Source organism: Eulemur rufifrons, chromosome 3 (genome assembly GCF_041146395.1).
Source record: "Eulemur rufifrons isolate Redbay chromosome 3, OSU_ERuf_1, whole genome shotgun sequence".
Taxonomy (NCBI): Eukaryota; Metazoa; Chordata; class Mammalia; order Primates; family Lemuridae; genus Eulemur; species Eulemur rufifrons.
The window spans coordinates 16851317-16875807 of record NC_090985.1 but is presented as its reverse complement, the minus strand read 5'-3'; the positions used below and the strand labels follow the sequence as shown (position 1 = coordinate 16875807).

At 44.8% G+C, this 24491-nt stretch overlaps 1 protein-coding gene across 1 annotated transcript in view; it reads left to right on the top strand.

The window, feature by feature from the left end:
• The window catches only part of ADAMTS17 (ADAM metallopeptidase with thrombospondin type 1 motif 17), a 278659-nt gene that overhangs the window by 44927 nt on the left and 209241 nt on the right, over nt 1-24491 (top strand). The window contains exons 4-6 of the mRNA XM_069465782.1: nt 7669-7841; nt 20753-20836; nt 21571-21728. Coding sequence (XP_069321883.1) covers nt 7669-7841; nt 20753-20836; nt 21571-21728 — 415 coding nt within the window. The remainder of the gene's footprint in view (nt 1-7668; nt 7842-20752; nt 20837-21570; nt 21729-24491) is intronic.

The following is a 24491-nucleotide window of genomic DNA, read 5'->3' as shown; positions in this document are numbered from 1 at the left end:
TACCCATCCCCTCCTGCACCCCTCCTCCCGCACCTGCCTGACACCCTATGAATGTTATTTCCCATATGTGCACATTAGTGTTGATCAGTTAGTACCAATTTAATGGTGAGTACATGTAGTGTTTGTTTTTACATTCTTGTGATACTTCACTTAGAAGAATGGGCTCCAACTCCATCCAAGATAATGCAAATAGGTAGTTCATCATTTTTTATGGCTGAGTAGTACTCTATGGTATACATATACCACATTTTATTAATCCACTCATGTATTGATGAGCACTTGGGTTGTTTCCACCTCTTTGCAGTTGTGAATTGTGCTGCTATAAACATCTGAGTGCAGATGTCTTTTTTATAGAATGTCTTTTTTTCCTTTGGGTAGAAACCCGGTAGTGGGATTGCTGGATCAAATAGTAGTTCTACTTTTAGTTCTTTGAGGTATCTCCATACTACTTTCCATAACGGTTGTACTACTTTGCAGTCCCACCAACACTGTATGACTGTTCCTACCTCTGTGCATTCATGCCAACATTTGTTGTCATGGGACTTTTTGATACAAGCCATTCTCACTGGAGTTAAGTGATATCTCATTGTGGTTTTGATTTGCATTTCTCTGATGATTAGAGATGTTGAGCATTTTTGTAATGTTTGTTTTGGCCATTAGTCTATCTTTTTTTTTTTTTTTTTTGAAAAGTTTCTGTTCATGTCTTTTGGCCACTTTTTAATGGTGTTGTTTGATTTTTTTCTTGCTGATTTTCTTGAGTTCTATATAGATTCTAGTTATCAGCCCTTTATCAGATGTATAGCTTGCAACTATTTTCTCCCATTCTGTAGATTGTCTGTTCACTCTAGTGATAGTTTCTTTGGTTGTGCAGAAGCTTTTTAATTTGTTCAGGTCCCATTTATTTATTTTTGTTGTTGCTGTGATTGCTCTTAGAGGTCTTTTTCATAAATTCGTTGCCTAGGCTGATGTCTTTAAGAGTTTTTGCAACATTTTCTTCTAGAATTCTTATAGTTTCATGTCTTAGGTTTGTCTTAAGTCTGTTATCCACCATGAGTTGATTTTTGTGAGAAGTGAGAAGTGCAGATCCTGTTTCAGTCTTCTACATGTGACTATCCAATTTTCCCAGCACCATTTATTGAATAAGGATTCTTTTCCCCAGTGTATGTTTTTGTCTGCTTTGTCAAAGATCAGATGGCCAAATGAGGATGGTTTTATATCTGGGTTCTCAGTCTTGATCTATTGGTCTCTGTCTCTGTTCTTGTGCCAGTACCATGCTATTTTGGTTATTATAGCCTTGTATTACAGTATAGCTTAAAGTCTGGTAAACTGATGCCTCCCAATTTGTTCTTTTTGCTTAAGGTTACTTTTTTGCCCACTTTTTAATGAGGTTATTTGTTTTTTCCTTACTAATTTGTTTGAGTTCCTTGTAGATTCTGGATATTAGTACTTTGTCGGATGTACAGTTTATGAATATTTTCTCCCATTAGGTAGGTTGTCTGTTTACTCTCTTATTTCTTTTGCTGTGCAGAACTTTTTAGTTTAATTAAGTTATATTTATTTATTTTTGGTTTTGTTATATTTGCTATTGGGGTCTTACTGATAAATTCTTTGCTCAGGCCAATGTCCAGAAGAATTTTTCCTATGTTTTCTTCTAGAATTTTTATGGTGTTAGGTATTATGTTTAAGTCTTTAATCCATCTTGATTTAATTTTTGTGTATAGTGAGAGATAGGGATCCACTTTTATTATTCTGCATGTGGCTGTCCAATTTTCCCAGTACCATTTATTGAATAGGGCATCCATTCCCCAGTGTATGTTTTTGTCTGCTTTATCAAAGATCTGTTGGTTGTAGGTGTATGATTTTATTTCTGGGTTCTCATTCTGTTGCATTGATCTATGTGTCTACTTTTATACCAGTGCCATGCTGTTTTGGTGACCATTCCCTTGTAGTATAATTTGAAGTGAGGTAACGTGATGCCTCCATGTTTGTTCTTTTTGCTTAGGCTTGCTTTGGCTATTCAGGCTTTTTTTGATTCCATATGAAAGTTAGGATTATTTCTTCTAATTCTCTGAAAAATGACATTGGTATTTTGATGGGAAATTGCATTGCATTTGTAAATCACTTAGGGCAGAATGGACATTTTAACAGTATTGATTCTTCCAATCCATGAGCATGGGATGTTTTTCCATTTGTTTGTGTCACCTGTGATTTCTTTCATCAGTATTTTGTAGTTCTCCTTGTAGAGATCTTTTACCTCCTTGGTAAGTATATTCCTAAGGTGTTTTGTTTGTCTGTCTGTTTGGTAGCTATTGTAAATGGTATTGAGTTCTTGATTTGATTATCAACTTGGCTGTTATTAGTGTATAGAAATGCTACTGATTTGTATACATTAATATTGTAACCTGAGACTTTACTGAGTTTATCAATTCCGTGAGTCTTTTGGAAGAATCTTTAGGGTTTTCTAGCTATAAAATCATATCATCAGGAAATAGGGATAGTTTGACCTCCTCTTTTCTGATTTTGATGCCCTTTATTTCTTTCTCTTGCCTGATTGCTCTGGCTAGGACTTCCAGTACTATGGTGAATGGAAGTGGTGAAAATGGGCATCCTGGTCTTGTTCCAGTTCTTAGGGGAAATGCCTTCAACTTTACCCCATTCAGTATAATGTTGGCTGTGGGTTTGTCACATGTGGCTTTTATTATTTTGAGGTATATTCCTTCTATGCCTAGTTTATTATGAAGGGGTGCTGCATTTTATTGAATGCTTTTTCTGCACCTATTGAGATGATTATGTGGCCTTTGTTTTTCATTCTGTTTATGCAGTGAATCATATTTGTTGATTTGCATATGTTGAACCCTCTTTGCATCCTTGGACTGAAACCCATATGATTATGGTGAATCATTTTTTTTTTAATGTGCTGTTGGATTCAGTTTGCTAGCATTTTGTTAAGGATTTTTGCATCTGTGTTCATTAGGATACTGGTCTGCAGTTTTATTTTTGTGTGTGTGTTTCCTTTCTGGCTTTGTTATTAGGGTGATACTGGCTTTGTAGAATGAGGTAGGTAGGATTCCTTGCTCCTCAATGTTATGTAACAGTTTCAGTAGGGTAGGTACCAGTTCTTCTTTGTAGGTCTGGTAGAATTTGGTTGGGAATCTGTGGGGTCATGGGCTTTAATTGTTGGTAGGTATTTTATTACTAATTCAAACTTGCTATTACTCATTGTTCTGTTCTGGATTTCTATTTCCTCCTGACTCAATTTTGGGAGGTGGTGTGTTTCCAAAATTTTATGTTTCCTCTAGATTTTCAAGTTTGTGTGCATATAGGTGTTCATGGTAGTCTTGGATAATCTTTTGTATTAATCTTTATGTGGTATCAGTTGTAATGTCTCCTTTTTCATTTCTGATAGAGCTTATTTGAATCCTCACTCTTTTGGAATTAATTTAGCTACTGGTCTGTCAGTGTTATTTATCTTTTCAAAGAAACAACTTTTCATTTCATTGATCCTTTGTATTGCTTTTTGGTTTAAATTTTGCTTAGTTCTGCTCTGATCTTTGTTATTTCTTGTCTTCCATTAGCTTTGGTTTATTCTTGCATTTCTACTTTCTTAAGGTGTGACATTAAGTTGTTTGTGATCTTTCTGTCTTTTTGATGTAGGCATTTAGTACTGTGAACTTCCCTCTTAGGACTCCTTTTGTTGTATCCTAAAGATTTTGGAAGCTTGTGGTGCCATTGTCATTCAATTCAAAATATTTTTTGATTTCTATCTTGACTTTCTCATTGACTGAAATACGTTTAGCAGCAGGTTGTTTAATTTTCACATATTTGTATAGTTTTGAGAGTTCCTCTTGGAATTGATTTCAAGTTTTATTCCACAGTAGTCTGAGATGATAACATGGTATGATTTCAATTTTTTAAAATTTGCTTAGACTTGTTTTGTGGCCTACCATATGGTCTTTCTTGGAAAATGTTACATGTGCTGATGAGAAGAATGTATACTGTGCAGTTTTTGGATAGAATGTTCTGTAAATTTCTGTTATGTCCACTTATTTTAGAATCTTGTTTAAGTCTAGTGTGTCCTTGTTGATTTCCTGTCTTGATGATCTGTCTAGTTCTGTCAGTGGAGTGTTAAAGTCCCCTACTATTGTTATGTTGCTATTTATTTCATTTCTTAGGACTAGCAGTATTTGTTTTATGAATCTGAGAGCTTAGGTTTGAGGTGCATATATATTTAGGATCGTATCCTACAAAAGTAAGTTTCATAAATGAGGGGGAAATAGTCATTCCCAGACAAGCAAACACTAAAGGAATTTGTCACCACTATACCTGCCCTACAAGAAATGTTCAAAAGTGCTCTATGCATTAGAAAGAATGGTCAATACTCACCAGTGTAAAAAACCCTAGAGAGTAAAAACTCACAGCTCTTATAAAAAAGTAACACAGGGGAGAATACAAAACAACTATGTAACAATCAACATCATGACTGGAACAGTATCTCACTTACCAATATTAACTTTGAATGTTAACAATCTAAATGCCCCACTTAGAAGATATAGATTGGCAGAATGGATAAAAAACCAGAACCCAGATATCTGCGATCTCCATGAAACCCATTTAACTCATAAAGATTCTCATAGAGTCAAGGTAAAGGGACAGAAAAAACATTCCATGCAAATAGAAACCAAAAGCAAACAGGAGTAGCTATTCTTACATTAGATAAAATAGACTAAATCAACAACAGTAAAGACAAATATGGTCATTATAGAATGATAATAAAAGGTTCAATTGAACAAAATGCAGGGTTTTTGACACTCATTTCGTGGCAAGACCTGACCAGCACTGATTTGAATCTACTGAGCCAGTATCTTCACTTCTCCCTTTATTCACTTCACTGCCTGCATTTGTTCAATGAGTGTTTATTTCCCAACAAGTGCGTGCTCTAGTGAGTAGGGGCAATGAAAGGAACAAATGAAGTAGTCAAAATGAAAACCCTTTAAAAACCGCAGAGTACCTGCCCATTGTGTTCTGCCTACTACTTGGTATTCTAGGCATACATTAACTCACAGCATGTCACCCTTTATGACAACCCTGTTATGTTAGCTCTCCAAGATGCTGGAGGGAGGGGGAGGGGCAGGTCTTATTAGTCCTCCTTTGTAAACTTGAGAGACATACCCAGTGCAGGATTTTGATATGTTAAATTTCCAGGAGCAAGTTGCTCCTCTGGTCTGGGAGTGATGGGCTACTTTCTTTGGAGTGTGCTCAGTGCTTATATATTGAAGTTAGCTGCCTCCTAAAGAAGGATTCCTAATGTGTCATTTGGGCCATGCTAAAAATGCAGCTCTTTCTGTATTAGACCCTGAAAATACATGGCAAGATGTGGAAACAAGAGCTGAACAGCCAACGTGGGGAACATGAGTTGGTGACTCTGAGAGATGTGTTACTACTACTGACTTTGAGAAGGGCATGGCCACCATTTGGCTTGCCGTTGGTTGCCTGGGGAATGTGGGTGTGCAAGTTATAACAAAGCTCCTGCTTGGGTGGTCCTTTACCTCCGTCGCCTTAAAATGGAAGCAAGGTGGCTCTTCACAGATTCCAGGTTGCACAGGTTGGGGTAACCTGCTTGATGGAGGTGGGTGTTGCTCAACAGATTTTCAGCCAGGAGCTTCTTTCATCCTGCCCATGGGCAAAGGCAAAGTCATTGAGGACCTTGCCTTTTGTCATAGAATGGATGCTTCCTTTCCTTATTCTGCTGTGGAGGCCCAGAAGGCTTGATAGGAGATGGGCCTGGCTCTAGGGAGAGGCGGAGGCTGTCCTATGGGGCTCAGAAGACATTCCCCTCTTCGATTCTGCATGTTTGTGATAAATCAGGTGGCATACTCTGCTCCCCTGTGCCTTCTGTTTTATCATTTAGAGTTTAAAAGTGACTTCTGTAAATTTTTCTCAATCTCAATGATATTTATTTAAATAAAGTAATACTTGTTCATTACATAAATGGGGAAAATACAGAGGAACAAAAGGAAAAGGAAGGTAACACGTCACCCACCATTAACATTTTAGTTAAGTTCTTCTCGGGTTTTTTAGTATGCATTTTTTGGGAGGGCCTGAAGATACTTGTGTTTAACATTTTTACACAATTGGGATCTAACTGTATATACAAGTTTATATCTCCTCTCTGTATCAGTAAATAACCTTCACAGGTGTGGTTTTCATGGCTGTATGCCTTTCTGCTGCTGTTGGCTTGCTCTGTTGGACATTTTGATTGTCACTTTTTCATGATTATAATTACATTGAACATCATTCTTATTTATAAATTATAATATCCGTATCTCAGATTATTTCATAATGCAATAGTGTCCCTTTATCTGTGGCTTTGCATTGTACAGTTTCATTTACCTGTAGTCAATCATGATTTGAAAAGAAGTGAGAACAGTACAATAAGATATTTTGTGAGGGGGAGGGGGAAGAAAGATACCACATTCACATAACTTATATTACAATATATTCTCATAATTATTTTGTTAATCTCATACTATGTATAGTTTATAAATTAAACTACATCATAGGTATGTGTATACAAGAAAAAAACATAGTACAGTTAGTTATATGTAGGATTCAGTACTGTGTGTGGTTTCAGGCATCCCCTGGGGGTCTTGGAACTTACCCTCATGGATACGGGGTGCTGTATCCATTTTTGGTTCTGGAGTGACTGGGTCACTTAGTGATGCCTGCTGGTGCCGATGTAGAGTGTGTTTTACTGCATTTACACTGTAGCAGGGATGTGTCCCTAGGGTCTAGTGCTAAAATGTAAGTAATAACTATCAAATTAAAGAACAACCTTTCTACTCACATTTGGATTCTGAAAGTGCATGCTGTTCGCATCAACCTGTGGTGTCGGTTAGTGTCTCTGTGTACAAAGACTATGTCAGTGCTCACATGACAGCTTTGAACGCACAGGTATGGTCTCTTTAATAACGATACTTATTTATCTAAGTAAGATCTTGCCCAGGAATAGTTTATCTACAGAGCCCATGGGGGGGATTACTCACACATTTACTAATAAGCCTTCCCTGTCGTGAGAATCTTAGCCTAGATGTGTGTCATATGATTTTTTTTTTTTTTCTGATTATGATTTTTCCCTTAGATGATGCTTTCATACATGGCAGCATTCATGGCTCCTCCTTCACGCAGTTGCTGGGATGCCACCCGGGGCTGTCCTGCCCCTGCTTTGCTGCCTTGGTCCCAGTTAGCAGCGCTGCGCAGCCTTTCCGGAGCCTTTGCCAGTTCTGTGCCATCAGCCTCAGGGGCTTTCAGGTCCCTCCCCACCGGGTCCAGGCTTCCTTTCCCTCTGTGTGCGGCTCTCCGTGTCGCTCTGAAGGGGCCGGTTTCCTCTCCCGTGGTACCCAGCCCCGTTGGCCGCCTGGGCTGCGGTGGGGGCGGGGGCGGGCCCCCTTGGTGTGCGGGCCCCCTTGGTGTGCGGCCCCCGCGGCTCTCTCCCTCCTGCCCAGGCCGCGCCGCCCCTCGTGAGCGTGAGCGAGCTCAGCCCCACCACGGTGGGCGCCGGGTCTCTCCACGGCCGGTCAAGTCCGACCATTCTCCTGGGGAGGCTCAACGGAGGCCTTTGCGCTGTATGGTTTTGGACGTTGATAAACCAGGGTCTCTGGTGTTTTCCAGAAAAGAAGAAGCCGAGGAGGAGCAGGCCGTCGCGGGACTGGCGGGAGCGGAGGAACGCCATCCAGCTCACCAACGAGCACACGGTAGAGACCCTGGTGGTGGCCGACGCGGACATGGTGCAGTACCACGGGGCGGAGGCCGCCCAGAGGTTCATCCTCACCGTCATGAACATGGTGAGTCTGCGGTTGGGGTCCTGACACAGGTGGGCTATCTTTCCTCCTGATGAGAGCTCTGGGGGCAGGTGCTGTGTCGCGTCTACTCAGGAGAGGAAGAAGCTGGGTTGGGGGCGGGAGAACACAGCCTTGTGATCCCTGGGCATCGCAGAGGGCGGGACTGGGGGGCTTCCTCTGGGAAAGCGCCTGCCTGCTAGCTCTGCCCTGGTGTGGGGTTGAGGTGCCCGATCTGCTCAGAGGTTGGGCCACTCGTTAGCAGAAAGCTGCTCAAGACCCCTGCTGCACACAAGATCCACGCCAAGGGGCAGTAAAAGTTGAGTGAGTCCCAGACCCTGCTCTAAGGAGTCAACAGTGGAGTGGGCGGAATCAAACCAACTTTACTGGAAAACAGAATTTGCCATGGGCTGAGAGGGCCTGGTGGGAAGTGGGGAGAGAGGTCATCTAGTTGAGGGAGCCATGGAAGGAGTCATGAAGCCTGTGTCTGCATCTGATTTGTTGAATGGGGTTGGTGGGAAACCTGCTTTATGTAATGGGGTTGGGGGAGGCTGCACTCCTCAAATACTACATCTTCAGAAGCATCCTAGCTCCACCATCCATCCATTTTCCCAACAAGTGTTTTTGACGACCTTCAAAAGCCTTTGGCATTGTGTTAGGTGCTAGGGGTACAAATGCAAAATAGATCTGGTCCTTTCCTTGAAAGGCAGTGGCATTAACAGCTGAATAAAGCATTCATGCTACCGTAGAAACATCTTCAGGGGCCCCTGGGGCCTAGGTGGAAGGCTGGCGTGGGATCACCCTGCAGCATGAGGCTTCATGCAAGCGTGAACCCTGAGCAGGGGGTAAGTACCTGCCAGTTTGGGGATGGGTGGCAAGGTCACACAGCAGGAGCCAGGCCTAGAGGTCTGTCAGCTCCATGTGGGGAGGGTAGGTGGCTGGACATGGCTGGAACAGGAGTGGAGGGGCTCTAGGGTGTGGGTGGAAGTGTGGACAAGGTAGGGTGAGGGAGAGGGGTTGGGCATCCTGAGGAGTGTGGGCTCTACCCCAGGAAGCGGGGCTGCTCTCTGGAGGGGTGGAGAGCAGCATGCCCAGGTGGATGTTTGGAAGGACAGCCCAGTGTCTGCAGGGAAGTGGCACACAGAGCATCGGGGATGGAGCATGTGTGGGGAGAGGGTCAGAGCTGAGGGGCAGGAGTGGGTGGAGGAGGTGCTTGGGAGGAAAGTGCCACAGGAATTGGTGATCAGCAGGATGCCGGGGTTGGAGAGGCAGGAGGAGGTGGCGAGGGAAATGCAGGCTCCATCTGGGCTTCAGCTGGCGCCTGGGTGGACGGCGGAGCCACTGGCTGAGAAAAGGAGCAGAGAGAGTTTTAGACCACAGCGAGGAGTTCTGACATGGTCAGGGTCATACAGGAAGTGGCGGGCAGGGCTGTGACCGCGGGGCCAAGCCTCTCCCCTAACTGGCCACAGGGAAGTCCTGGGCGCAGTGGGTGTGGGGAGCCCTGTGGTGATCCTGCTTGCTGTGAGGCCAAGTCTCTGGTACCCCATCCTCTCTGTTTAGTCAGACTTCCCAGGGCCGGCTTTGGGACACACACATCTCTGACTGTGGGAAACTCCCTCTGCCTTGTTCACGGCCCTCAGGCAAGCTGTGCTCTGCGGCAGAGGCTGTGTGGGTGGCACTTTGAGAGTGTAGTCTCCATGTTGAGCTCCGTGTTGGACCTACATATTTTCTCACATGACAGGCTCTTCTGCAAAGCATGCTGCTGCTGGAGCCCCCGGGGACCCTTGGCTGGTGGTCAGCTTTCTAGATGCAGTCTTCGATGGGCACAGTGGGAGGATACCGTGTTGCTCCCACCCCTCCTTCAAAGTTATAAACTCTGGGAGTTCCGTTAACTTTTTTTTTTTCAGGTTTCTTTTTCTATTTTTTATTGTGGTAAAATACATATGTAACATAAAATTTACCACCTGAACCATTTGTAAGCGCACAGCTCAGTAGCATCAAGCATACTCACCTTATGCAACTATCATCACCACCACCCATCTCCAGAACGTTTTCATCTTCCCAAAACGAAACTCGGAACTCGTAAAATGCCAACTCCCCAGCCCCCCCCCACAGCCCCTGGCACCCACCATTCTACTTTCTGTCTCTGTGAATCTGGTGACTCTATGTACCTTGTATACGTGGAGTCCTGCAGTATTTGCCTTTTTATGGACAAATGGCTTATTTCACTCAGCATGACATCCTCAAAGTTTATCCAAGTTATAGCATGTGTCAGAATCGACTTCCTTCGTAAGGGTGAATACTGTCCCATTGTGTGTACATGCCACATTTCGTGTATGCATTCAGCCATTGATGGACACGTGGGCTGCTTCCACCCTTTGGCTGTTGTGTATAGCGCTGCCGTGAACATGGGTGTGCAAATATCTGGTCAAGTCCTGGCTTTCAATTCTTTTGGGTGTATCCCTGGAAATGCAGTTGCTTTGGTTAACTTGTAATGGTGCTTGGCCCTGGTTCCTGGGAGATATTTCTGTGCACAAACCCAGGTCTGCCTGGTAGCTGGTTAATGATGGGCTGCAACGTTCGCGTCTGCCCGGAGGAAGCCCACCAGGAGGGCTGGGGGGCCTGGCTCTGCACCACACTCTTTCATCTGCAGATTTTTCATCTCATTTTAAAAAATTATCCTGGGCACAAGTGCAAGGAATAAACATTCATTATAACAACTAAGATAGTAATAAGGCAGAACTTCCACTTTGATATTGCTGTCGTAATTTATCATCCAGGCAGGGAGGTGGAGGGGTAGGGATGGTACATGGAGACATCCTTACTGCCCGCCACCCCTCATGGGCCATAAGGACTAAAACAGTGGTCCCCAGCCATTTTGGCACCAGGGACTGGTTTCATGGAAGATAATTTTTCCATGGACCTGAGGTGATGGTGGGAGGGGGATGGTTTCGGGATGATTCAAGCACATTACATTTATTTTGCACTTTATTTCTATTATTACATTGTAATATATAATGAAATAATTATACAGCTCACCATAATGCAGAATCAGTGGAAGCCCTGAGCTTGTTTTCTTGCAACTTAGACGGTCGCATCTGGGGGCGATGGGAGACAGTGACTAATCTGCCAGGAGGCGGAGCTCAGGCCGTGATGCGAGCGATGGGGAGCTGCTGTAAATACAGAAGGAGCTTCGCTCACTAGCCTGCCACTCGCCTCCTGCTGTGCAGCTCCATTCCTAATAGGGCATGGACCAGTACCAGTCTGCATCCCCAGGGTTGGGGACCATAGGACTAAAGGACAGGAACTGGAGCGTTCCATTCCTTGCCTCTAAGAGGAGGACGGCCTTCACTCCTCTTCAGCTGCTTGTACTAAGACACCGAAGGCTCCAGAGCCCGCTGCTCAGGGCACATCTGGGGCCAACCGAGAGCAGTCTGGGCTTAGATGTTTCCTGAGAAGGCCCACACAGGGCAGTCCCACTGCGTGAAGGGCATGGTGCAGTGACACTTAGCTTTTCCATTGTCCGTACTTGGGGTTTCAGGGCCTGTCTGATGAGGGCCAGGCCCCTCACACAGGTCGGCCCACACCACCCCGCAGCAGCCCTCCCCTAGACGTGGGCCGCTGTTCAGTAAAGTAAGAGACAAGTTCCGTTCAGACACGAAGCCTTGTTTTAAATGAGACCATCTCTCACCAGCACAACCCTCCTTCAATCCCTCAAATCCTAGTTTAGGAAATCCAAAGAATTTTCTCCTGCCTGTGGCTGTTTTAGAAAAGGGATTTCTGCTAGTAAGTGAGATAACTGTTAAGCCAGGAGGAGGGGGAAGGATTGTGGCTGGGACTAGGAGCCCTGTCATTAGATGAGCCCCCCCAGGAGCGGCGAGCAGGAACACGATGCCAGTCAGCCCGTCTGTCTCCCTCCAGAGCATTTTCTCTGTGAGGCTGCGGGAGGGAGTGGCTGTGTCTCCTTAACCCCCCTGATTTGGAGATTTGGAGAGAAACCTGCTGGAGTGGGCTGCTTCCAACCCACGTTCCTTCCAACACATTTCTCTCCAGGCTGTGGGAAATAGCATCCCTGGTGCCAGTGGCCAGGCACCCTCCCCTGCCCTGCCCTCCCACTTCAGTCTCTGTGGCAGGGGCCCAGCAGGCCACCCTGGCCCCCAGGAAGAACCTGATCAGGCCTGTGTCCCCAGCACAGACCAGGGGCTTGTGGCACCTCAGAGGGCTGACACCACTTCCAAAGCTGGCAGAATTTGGTGCCTAGTGTTTACTCAGTTTTCACAGCATCTCACAGGTGTGATGCATTAGATCAGCATCAACCAGTGGCCCCCTGGCCCATGTTTAAGTGACAGAGAAGTGGAGGCTTGTGATGCACCAACCAGCCCAGACAGCAGACGGGTGTCTTCACATCACTGCCTTCTGATACCTGGTGGGTTTTGTCATTCCTGCTTCACAGAGAAAGCAGTGGAGGCTCAGGAAAGTGACAGAGCTGGGACATGGAGCCCATGAGCACACAGCAGAGCAAGGACTGCATCCCAGGGCTGAGGGACCCCTGTGTCAAGGTGACAGGCATGTCTGGAGTTCATCCTTTCTCTCTATCTCCACCCTAGACTCACTGCCATCATTTCTGGCCTTAACAGCTGCCAGAGCATCCTTGCTGGGCTCTTAACTTCCATTTTCTTCCCCCTTGAATCCTTGCTACAGAATGGCCAGCAGGATCTTCCTCCAACGGAATTAGGGCCTTGTCACCAGGAAGCATTGAGCCCCCGTGGCTTCCCCTTGCTTTGGGTGGGGAACCCCCTTTCACAGGGCTCTCCCAGTAAAGCAAAGCCCTGGACCCGATGGGCTGGGCTCCCTGGGTTCTACCAAACATTCAAAGAAGAGCTAACACCAGTCCTCTTCAAACTCTTGCAAAAAATTGAGGAGGAAAGAACACTTCCTAACTCATTCTGTGAGGCCAAGCATTCCCTGATACCAAAGATAGACAAAGAAAACTACAGTTCCTTATGAAGAAGAAAACAATATCCGTTATGAACATTGATACAAAAATTCTCAATAAAATACTAGCAAACCAAATTCAGTGGCATGTTAAAAGAATTATGCGCCATGACAAAGTGGGATTCATCCCCACAGTGCAAGGATGGTTCAACATAAGCAAATCAATAAACATGATGCACCACATTAACAAAACGAAGAGAAAAAATCCAGATGATCATCCCAATTGATGCAGAAAAAGAATTTGACAAAATTCAGTACCTTTTTGTGATAAAAACATACAGTAAACTTGGGAATAGAAGGAAACTACCTCAACATCATAAGAGCCGTATATTGAAAATCGACGGTTAACATCATACCCAGTGGTGAAAGACTGAAAGCTTTTCCTCTAAAATGAGGAACAAAGCAAGAGTGCCTGCTGTCTTCACTTCTGTTCTGTACTGAAGTTTAGCCAGAGCAGTTAGGCAGGGAAAAGAAAAGCATCCAAGTAGGAGAGGAAGAAGATGATCAGTGATCACAGATGATATTATCTTGTATGTAGAAAATCCTAATGATCGCTCTCTTGTGCACTTGTGGGCATGCACACACACACACACACACACACACACGCACTGTTAGAACTAATAAACAAATTCAACAAAGTAGCAGTATACAAAACTAACAATGAACAATATAAAAAAGAAATTAAGAAAAGAGTTCCATTTACAATAGCATCAAAAAGAATAAAATACTTAGTAATTAACCAATGAAGTAAAAGACTTACAGAACACTATAAGACACAGATGAAAAAAATTAAGACGTAAATGGAAAATCATGTTCATGGATTTGAAGAGTTATTGTTATATCAGTACCACCCAAGGCAATCTACAGATTCAATGCAATTTCTATCAAAATCCCAATGACACTTTTTTTCAGACATAGCTAAATCCATTTAAAAATTCATATGGAATTTCAAAGCATACTGAATAGCAAAAACCATCTTGAAAAAGAACCAAGTTGGAGGGCTCACATTTCCTATTTGAAGATTTACTGTAGATCTATCATAATCAAAACACCTTACTGGCATAAGGACAAAAATAAAGACCAAGGAAATAAAATGGAGCTCAGAAATTACCATTGACTTATATGATCAAATGGTTTTTGACAAGGTTGTCAAGACCATTCAATGGAGAAGTGATGATCTTTTCAAGAATTGTGTGGTGGCTCATGCCTGTAATCAAAGAACTCTGAGAGGCTGAGGCAGGAGGATCATTTGAGTTTAGGAGTTCAAGACTGGCCTGAGCAACATAGTGAGACCTTGTCTCTAAAAGATTTTTTTAAAAATTAGCTGGCCATAGTGGCACACACCTGTAGTCCCAGCTACTCAGGAGACTGAGGCAGGAGGATCCCTTGAGCCCAGAAATTTGAGGTTGCAGTGAGCTATGATGATTAAAAAAAAAAAAAAAGAAAAAGAAAAAGTGCTGGGATATATCTACATGCAAGAGAACTTAGAGTATTGAATTCACAGAGATGGAAAATGGACTGTTGGTTGTCAGGGCTGGGGGAGAGGAGAATAGAGTGTTTAGTGGGTATAGAGTTTCAGTTTTGCAGGATGAAGAAAGTCTGGAGATAGATCGTGGTGATGCTGTATAACAGTATGAATATATGTAATGCCACTAACCTGTGCCCTGAAAACTGTATAAAATGGTGAACTTTTGTTAATGTATGTTTTACCACAATTTAAAAAATCATTCTACTTATCTCTTTCTAGTATCTGTGAGCTCATCGAGGTAGGCATATGTTTATACTTTCCCCATTATTTACTTAGTGTCTGGTACACATGCAAGAGATGATTCAGAAATATCTGTGGCGTCTGAACACACAAATGAGTGACTGATGCCATATACTAACATCCTGTGCTAAGGATTTAGTGCTGAAGTCATGGAAACAAACACTGGCTTTGCTTTTTTAATTCCTTTATTAATTTACTTCTGAAAAGCCTTTGTATTCCAATCACATCACACAGATAGGGTGTATTAAACTCTGGTAGAAAGTGTTTCTGCATCAATATAATTACATATTTACCCCTCCCACACAGCCCCTGAGGCGGGCCACTGCGCTGTGGGCCGTCCCCTGCAGATCTTGTCTTTCAAGAAGGGTGGTATGAGATGGAGAAGATAAAGCAAGACATGTTAAAGAAAAAAAAAACAAACCCAAAAACAAAAACTACATGGAGAGAACACTTGGCTGCTATGAGTAGCTCACCATCCACACCCTGCTGTGCAGACCCCAAAGTTATAGAAGGAGCTGCTGTGGTCATTCTTGAGGACTTGCGAAGCCTGGAAGAGGTACCAAAGGAAATTGGCATCATGCAAAGTGGTCCCATTTTCCAACAGGGAAGAAAGGAGTTTTGTAAACCCTAGAGCAGTAAGGTGGGCTCTTGTATTTGTTGGGGGTTTTGATTACAAACAGCAGAAGCTAAACATGGGCTGACTGCATAAGAAAAGGAATCCCATTTTTGGAAGTTTAGAGGGAGGTATCCAGAATCAAAAGGAGAGCTGGGTCACGAGGCTCAGAATTTGGGGGTATGTTTGAGGGGAGGGGACGCAGGAGGCCAGGCCAGGGGAGATCAAGGCCAAGGTCAGGCTGGTTGTGCACTGCTGAATGCTGACCTCTGTGCTGGACTCCTGTGGCCACTTCTCTGTCCCAGGGACATCTCCCAACTGCCTGTCACCTGTCCTTCCGGAATCCCTGGAGGGAATCTAGGAAGAGGGCTGCTGGGGGGCAGAGCGAGTGTCCACCCACTTTGCTTTCTGTGGTGGGAAGAGGGTCCCTGCCTTTCTCCAGAGCTCGCAGTGGGAGAAATTTTCCCCAATGGAAACAGCAGCTCTTTAGCCCTTAAAAAATAAAAATAAAAAAGATCAATGAAAACCCCAGGACAAAGGCTAGAGAAGAGGTTCACTCATATGACCCAGCCATCCTCTCTTGGATATATACGGAAACAAAGACAGAGTCTGGAGGAGAGATTTGCACACCCATATTCACAGCAGCATTATTCACGACAGCCAAGCGGTGGAAGCAGCCCAGGTGTCCAGGTATCCACCAAAGGATGACTGGATGAACAGGTGTGGCATAGGCTCACCAGGGAATGTTGTTCAGTTGTCAGGGGAAGGAAATTCTGACACCTGCCACAACACGGATGAACTTTTAAGGACATTTTGCTAAGTGAAATAAGACGGTCACAGAAGGACAAATACTGCATAATTCCACTTAGCGGGTACCAAGAGTAGTCAAGTTCATAGAGACAGAAAGTAGCACCGGGGGTGCCAGGGGTTGGGGGGAGACAGCAATGGGGAATTGTTTAATGGGTGCAGAGTTTCAGATTTGCAAGATGAAAAGAGTCGTGGAGATCGGGTGCACAACAACATGAAATGTACTTAACACTGTGGTTAAGTACACAGCACACAGCTGTACACTTAAAATGGTTAAGATGGCAAATTTTATGTTATGTGTACTTGACCACAAAAATAGAAAAGAGATGCACAGATTCCATTCAGCTGTATTTATTGGGTACTTCATGTGTGCTCGTGACTCCTCTGCCCTTTTCTGGGATAGAGTAGGGACCGCGAGAGGTCTCAGCCTCATGGAGCTCGTGCAGTGGGAACCACAGACAGCATTTGACACACGTGCAGTGAGAAGGAAAAACCAGAAAGCAGTAACCGCTGTGCAAAGAACCAAGTGGCAGCACGTGACCGAGGCTGTCAGGGACCCTTCTGGGAGAGGTGTGACCCACCCCTTGGAGGGGAAGGTGTTCAGCCAACAGGAGGAGCCAGCCAGTGGGGACAGCCTGGCGTTTGAGCGGCTCAGGGAGAGGCGGTTCCTGGTGGGTGATGGGGGGGGTGGCGGAGCCTGGTGAGAGGTGGGCAGGCTGTGTGCCGGGGCATGGAGAATGGGTTTCATCCAGTGCTCTGGGGAGCCGCTGCGTGGGCTTAAGCAGAAGAGTGACGTGCACTGGCTTGTGTTTTAAAGGCTCCTTCTGCCTGCCTCTCGTTCAGGGGAATGGAGTCCTCCTCCCGGCTCTGTGTCACCTGGGCAGGTCCATGCAGAGGAAGGTGCCTGCCCCAGGCTGGGTGTCGGAGCTGGCCCCCAGCTGCAGAGGGCTGCCCCGGCTTGGCTGCTCTGGGTTCTCCAGAGGTGCTGCCGTGCCTTTTTACGTATGTGACACAATTCTCCTTTGGTTGGGGTGGCAGTGACACAGGAGCGGGAATATTTTAAAGAACAAATTGCAGACGGAAACAGGTGGTGCTGATACCAGAAAGCCTGGGTTTGGGCAGCCAAATTGGAAAATGGAGCCACTCAACAGAGCTGTGGTTGTTCTTAGCTTCCTTAACAACCATGGAGTGGAATGAAAACCCGGAGACGTTCCAGGCAAGTTCTGTTTGGAGGGAAAATGACATCAATTTTACTCAATTACCATATGAAACAGACAACAAGGCTTTCTCTGGTGACTAGCAAAGCTAGCGTAGCGTTAGAGCAGTCACTGGTTCTCACACTCCAGCAGGTGCTGGAAGCCCAGGGAGAGGCAGGGGCAGGTGTTCACCACGGGGGTGGGGGGGCCACCCCTAGAGCCTCTGGGAAAGTGGGTCTGGGGTGGGCTCCAAAATGTGTATTTGCCGCAAGCAACCAGGTGATGTTGGTGCTGCGGCCTTGGGGACCCCACTGACAGGCACTGTGCCGGAGAGTAGAGCCCCCTCCTGTTTTGGGGGTCTGAGCAGTAGTGTATGCTACCTGAGGGTGTCACCCACAGGTCCCTGTCTGTCCTTGGCCAGGCCCTGGGTCGTGCAGGTAGGTGGTACTCTCGTGAAACCCTGCCTGGCATGGTGAGCAGCTCCTTCCCACAGTGCCCCCAACCACTGCTCCTTCTCTGGTCCCTGTCTGCCCCCCACCCCACCGTGTTCCCAAGTCGCCCAGCCAGGAGAGCTGCAGTGCGCTGCTGGCAGTGGGTCCGTTCAGCCCCCAGGCTGCCAAGGAAATGTGACAAACGCGGCCAGAGCTCTGAACGCTTGCTGGGGTGCAGCCAAAGCTGGACGCCGGAGACAGAATTTCCAGACGATTGGCTGCACGGTTCCCTCCCCAGCCAGGTGTCTCCCTAAACATCATGTGGCCGTTGCCTCTAAGACTTCTCCTGAGCATGAGTTTCCACGGGGGAAAAAAGATGGGAAGACTTTGTCACATGTCTTTAAGGCTTGTGTTTTGTGGCTGTCGGATTTTCATCTGGCTTGCCGGGCTCGGCACGGGGCCTCGGGGAGACCCTGCCCTGTGTGCTGTCAGAGTGTGGTTGGCACCCAGCAGGTGACCAAGCACTTTAGCTGTGGTCAGGCTCTGTACCTGCCTTCCTGGATGTCAGTGCCCTTGTTTCGTGCCCAGGGGAAACGTCTTGTTACAGGCTTACTGGCGAACGTTATTTAGAACACGAAGCCTTTTTTTTTTTTTATTTGTATTTTGAATTGTACTAAAATACACATAACACGAAATTTACTATCTTAGACATTATTAAGTGTACAGTTCAGTATTATTAACTATATCCATCCAACCCATCTTTACAACTTTTTCATCTTGTAAAACTGAACCCTGTACCCATTAAACAAATGCCTATTTCCACCTCCCTCAGCTCCTGGAGCATGAGGCTTTCTCCCCTCCCCCCAATCCATCTCACATCTCTTTTTGTGCATTTGTTCCAAGGGAAGTGACAGCTTTGGGGTAACGGTGTATGGAAGCCCGTGGTTCTGCACTGTCATCGGCCTGGCAAGGAGAAAATGGGCGATTCTAGCGAGGGAGCTCGTTCCTGTAGTTTTGTTCTTCTTGGAAATCGCATCATTCCATGCAGATCTTTTCTTTCCTTTTGTGGCATTTCAGAGTAGCACTGAGGATTGTTTTGCTGCTTTATTTCTTTACAATGTTCTTTACTGTTTTTGGTTTTGGCTGGTGTCAGTGTTACAGGTAGTGTTTAGATTGCACCTTGAAACAAAATACTGTGTGACTTGAATTTTCTTGCTCATAACTTAAGTTTTCATTCTTCCTAATTTTCATGTTTTGAACTGAAGTTTACCAGTTTGGGACCAATCCTGATGCTGAATATTTCAGAAAATGTTTGAATTACAGCCATTGGGTGGTTCTTGAAATACCAAAACAAGGGAAAACTTATGTGGTTCTCCCTTCCCCCTCCAGACTTGGGGATAGGTAATGAATACTGGCCTGGTCCAGTATCAAAAAAAAAAAAAAAAAGAAAGAAAAAAATGATAGCTAGTTTGTTTGAAATTTTGGGAAAAATAAAAAGTGAGAACAGAACAACTGAATGTGTTCTGTTTTTCCTTGTGGGAAAGAATATTAGGTTACACAAAGATAGATTTTATTTAACTTAAATAATAGTTTTCAAAGAGTAAAATTCAGGCCGTGACACAGCCAGTTCCTCTGTCACGGAGATGCTCAAACACTGCGTGCTTGGCTCCTGACGCTGGCGGCCCGGCGTGTGGCGTTGACCAGCTCTGCTTGGCCTGAGTTGACCCTGGCTGTGGGTCGTCGCTTGCTGCTGCTGCTGTGCTGATAGCATGAATGCAGCAGCCACTGGAGAAAGTTTTAATGCCCCTGCTGGAAAATTCTCCCTTCTAGCTTATGTCTGTGAGAAAAAACCAAGGCAAATATTCAAAAAGTTCTCATCCCTGTGCCTTCCATACCTTGCAACTACTACCACCTCCATCCCCCTCTCCACGGGCCTCCCTGCATCCTGCATTCTGCATATGATGGAAAAGGAGCTCAACAGAGTCACGATGGCCTGGGGTCCTCAACTCCATCCACGTCAACTTGGATTCCTGTGCCTCGTTCGAGGTTTCCTTCCTCTTCCTCTGGAAACACTTTCCTTTCGCTTCTTGATGTTGAGTTCTGCTCATAAGAGGTGCAAAATTGAAAAGGATGTATCCTCTTCTGTAACTTTAACTTATTTCAGTGACAGACTTCAGGGAATAAGGAATATGGACCTTTTGGCTAGACGAGGCTGAGCGTGTATCACGCCATCTCGACGGGCTGTGGGTCTTGAGCAGGTGGCTCTGCCTCGATGAACCTGTTTCCCTTGATTTCCCCGCTGAGGGTGGTAGAGATACCGACATCGGTGGGCTGTGGCGAGGGTCAGAGATAATACGGGCTGGGGCGCGACAGGCATCTATCACCCCATCCCCTTAATGAGGGTCCCCTTGAGTCCCCTGCACGACAGCCCAGAATGGGGATTTTGCATTTTCTGCCAGAATCATCCAACATCCATTTCTTTTTTTTTCAAAACCACCTGTCCTATACATTTTTTTTAACCAACTGATTTCTAGCTTAGCTTTATGTGTATGTGTGCACACATGTGTGTGTGATTCTAGAGTTTTCTATTATGTACAGTTTTCTTTTGGGTAATTCATTTTTAAGGGGGCTTTGTGGTTTCCTCAGAAAGCTTTTTCAATAAAATAAAATCTGGATTATATTTCTCACATATGTATTTTTTTTATTCCAATAAGACTTTATATATGAAACATTTAAATTTCATATAATTCTCCTTTCATTTTTTATAGTACTGGAGGACATAGCTGTATTTTTAATATTTTTAATTAATATTTTTTATGAATAGAATTTGTATTTTAGAACAGTTTGATTTATAGAACAATTGATCAGATGGTACAGAGCTCTCATACAGTTTCCCCTATCAGTAACATCTTACATTACAACGGTATATTTGTTATAATTAACAGACTGATATTGATACATTATTATAAACTAAAGTCTATGCTTTTTCCAGATTTCCTTAATTTTTATTTAGTATCTTTTCTCTGTTCCAAGTTCCCATCTAGGATACCACTGTATTTTTATTTTTACATTTATATCTTTGTATATTTCTTTTTCTCTCTTGATAGGTATACAACATGTTTCAGCACCAGAGCCTTGGAATTAAAATTAACGTTCAAGTTACCAAGCTTGTCCTGCTACGTCAGCGTCCTGTAAGTCCCCACTGGCACCTTTCAGAGCACACGGAAAGTGTAACTGGTTTGAAAGTTTCTCAGTTGCTGCTGAGTGCTAAGGGGAGGGGTCTGGGTCCTTGTCTGTCTGATTCCCCCTCCCTGGCTTTGCAGATGACATCAGTGTGACAGGAGGGCAGTGTCCATACATACTGCAGCATGGCTTGCACGCAGGCTGTTTAGAATCTCAAGGGACCCTAAGCAGTGGGCTCACGCACATCCCCCCTCCACTCCCAGAGGGTCACCCACGCCGCTCTCGGATATGTACAAAGCTTGATGGTGAGGTCTCTGGAATCATGGCTTCCCTTCTGGAGCTACACTTGACCTTTGACCCCCATTTGGAGTCACTGTAGCATTGTTTTCTCATCTTTCAATTGAGTGCCTTCCTACTGTGGCAATGTTAACTGCAGAGTCAAGCAATGAAGGTGAGATTGAGGAAACACGACGTGGTTTGGCACACGGTTCTGTTTACAAAAAAGAAGAACGCTCTTCTTTAATGACATAGTCTTCATTTGAACTTATAGATGAGGCCCCTGATGGTCTCTCCCTGGGTCTGTGCCCCATTCCCATAATGTTGGGCTTTGGTTTGGGGGGCCGCAAGTCATCAAATGGCATCTCAGTGAGCAGCTGTCTCCACCTTGATAGCCACACTGTCCAGACATCACTCTGACTTTCCTGGGTGTTCGCTTCTCTAACTGACCCTCAATTTCTTTTAGGCCAGGTTGTCCATCGGGCATCACGGTGAGCGGTCCCTGGAGAGCTTCTGTCACTGGCAGAATGAGGAATATGGCGGAGCACGGTACCTTGGCAACAACCAGGTTCCAGGTGGGAAGGACGACACGCCCCCTGTGGATGCTGCTGTGTTTGTGACCAGGTAACACTGGATCCTGTCTGTGCCTGTAGCTGACGTGGAAAAGACATTGGAAGTGTTATTGGGAATGCAGGCTTGGAAAGCAGACCTTGGGCCACCAGTCTGGGCCTCGGTTTCCTTATCAGTAACATGGGGATTAATGGTAGGATCTTTCTCGGAGGTGGATAAAATGCCCGGGCTCGTAGCTGTGTCACTCTAGTCTCTCACTGTCACAGGACATTTTCCCTCTATCTCCATGTCCAGATTTCCCTCTTCTCATGAGGACACCATTTGTTGTCTTGGGGCCCACCTGAATCCAGTGTGACCACATCCTGATCACATCTGTAGTGACCTTCTTTCCAAATAAGGTCCCATTCACAGGTACCAGGGGTTACGGCTTGGACCATATCTTTTTTGCGGGACACAATTCAAACCACAGATGTAGACGGGGCCGTTTCATCTTTTTCCTATGTCTCAAACCTCTGTGAGGAAAACTGATTTTCTTTGGTTGCTTTGCTTTAATAATGCAAATAAACTGTGTTATGTGTTCACACCAAAACCAGAATTGTTGAACTGAACCTATTAGATTACAAATACCAGAATTTGATTAGACTTGATAGGAATCTATCAACTTTGAATTTTAAGGATTTTTTTTTTTTTAAAGAAACTACTTCCCAAATTATATGCTTTCTTTTCCTTTCTGAGTTTAGAAGTAAAGTTGTGGAAGGAAGAACTTTATCATATCTTTAGCCTGAAGACAGTTTGTTTCTCCACAAAGCGTTAAATCCATTTAACATTTTGATTTTGAGTCAAGGAAGACTCTTTGGTTGTATCTGTGGGGCCATGTGCTGTAAATCCCTGGCTCAGCGACATCCCAGAGCCAGCTGGGGAAGTTCTGTGATCCTGGCACCAGGCAATGCAGCTTCCTTTTCCTCTCAAAAATTCCAGAACATGCGCATTGCCACCACCAGTCACCAAGTAGACGCCTAATCACTCTTGTAAATGATTCATGGATTGCCACCCCCCAGGGGTTAAAATGTGCCCTGTAGCATGCTGATCCCATATGAGAACATTTGCTGCTTCTACAGGATGTGGTTTAATATGTAGTGGGACATTTTCAAGAAAGGCTCTTTACTAATTCTCATTGCCTATGATACGGCTGGTGTACTAGCAGGCCCCGAGGATGAAGGGATGAACATGACCTGGTTCAAGCTTTTAATCTGGGCTTGCCTACCCCAGTGAGTGCTGGGAACCTCTGGGTCCACCTTCCTCATCAGTGGTGGCTGCCCGGAGGCCACCATTGCTCAGGCACTTTGCAGTGGCATTCGAGCCTGTGGGGCTTTCTGTAGAGCACCCTGAGTGTTGTAGTTAAGGGTGCCACGCTTTGAGAGTGGATTTGATTTGGCGAGTAAGCAGGAGCCCTTGGGAACCATGTCTGTGCGTGACCATAGTTAATGTAACTGATTTCCCAAATGATGTTAGATTAGATCTAACGGCCTTTCCTAGAGAGGAGCTCCGAATAACTTCATCTTTCGAGTGTGCAGCTCGACTTCCAAGGCTTTTACTTTGAAAGTGGTTTCTATAAATATTATATAAACTCCATGAATTTTGGAGTTTTGTTAAAAATAATTGATAACTTATGGAACTTTTCCCTATATTGGAAAAAGTTTTCTCTCTTTCCTGCTGTTTCCATTCATTGTCTGGGTGGAGAAAGTGCTTGTAAGTGGTCTTGGTTTGGGAACAAATAGCAGTTTTTTTCAGAGGCAATAAATGTCACCAAAATGAGTGTTGACAAAGTTTCTGGATTAGCCATTTAGAAAAAGCCGTGGGCAGATGTGACTGTGCCCTCGGCACAGCGATGCTGCGGTTAGACTTTCTTTATTTCCTGGCCCCCTGGCACTGTGCTTACCACAGCAGAGGACATGTTTTGTATAAAAATGTTCTTTTTTCCTACCTTACACCTGTTACAATGGCTACTATAAGACAAAATAAAAAGCAGAAAATGACCAGTGTTGGAAGGATGTGAAGAAACTGGAACCCTTTTGTGCGCCTTTGGTGGGAATGTAAAATGGTATGTCCACTATGGAAAACAATATGATAGCTCCTCAAAAAACTAAAAATAGAGTTACCATGTGCCCCAGCAATCCTACGTCTGGGTATGTGCCCAAAAGAATGGACAGCAGGGACTGTGAGAGGTATTTGTACACCCGTGTTCGCAGCAACGCTACTCATCAAAGTCAAAAGGTGGGAGCAACACAGGTGTCCGTGGGTAGGTGGATGGATGAACACAATGTGCTATATCCATACAGTGGAATGTTACTCAGCCTTACAAAGGAAGGAAACTGGCACAGGCTGCAACATGGATGAGCCTTGAGGACATTATGCTGAGTGAAAGAAGCCAGTCGCAAAGGACAAATACTGAATGATTCCACTTACATGAGGTCCCTAGAGTAGTCAAAATCATAGGGACAGAAAGTAAAATGATGGTTGCCAGGGCTTGGGAGAATGGTTGTTTAGTGGGTACAGTTTCAGTTTGGGATGATGAGAAAGTTCTGGAGATGGATAGTGGCGACGGTTGCATGACAGTGTGAATGTAATTGACGCTACTGAACTGTACACTCAATGGTTAAGATAGTAAATTTTATGTGTATTTTAGCACAATAAAATATTGTAAAATGTTCTATCTAAGCACAATTAGATTCTAATTGCATGGTAGTGCTTCTGGGTACAAGTGCTGGGGGTAGGATGGGAGGCGTCCTTGTCCAGGGACAAGGAAAACAAGGTTTC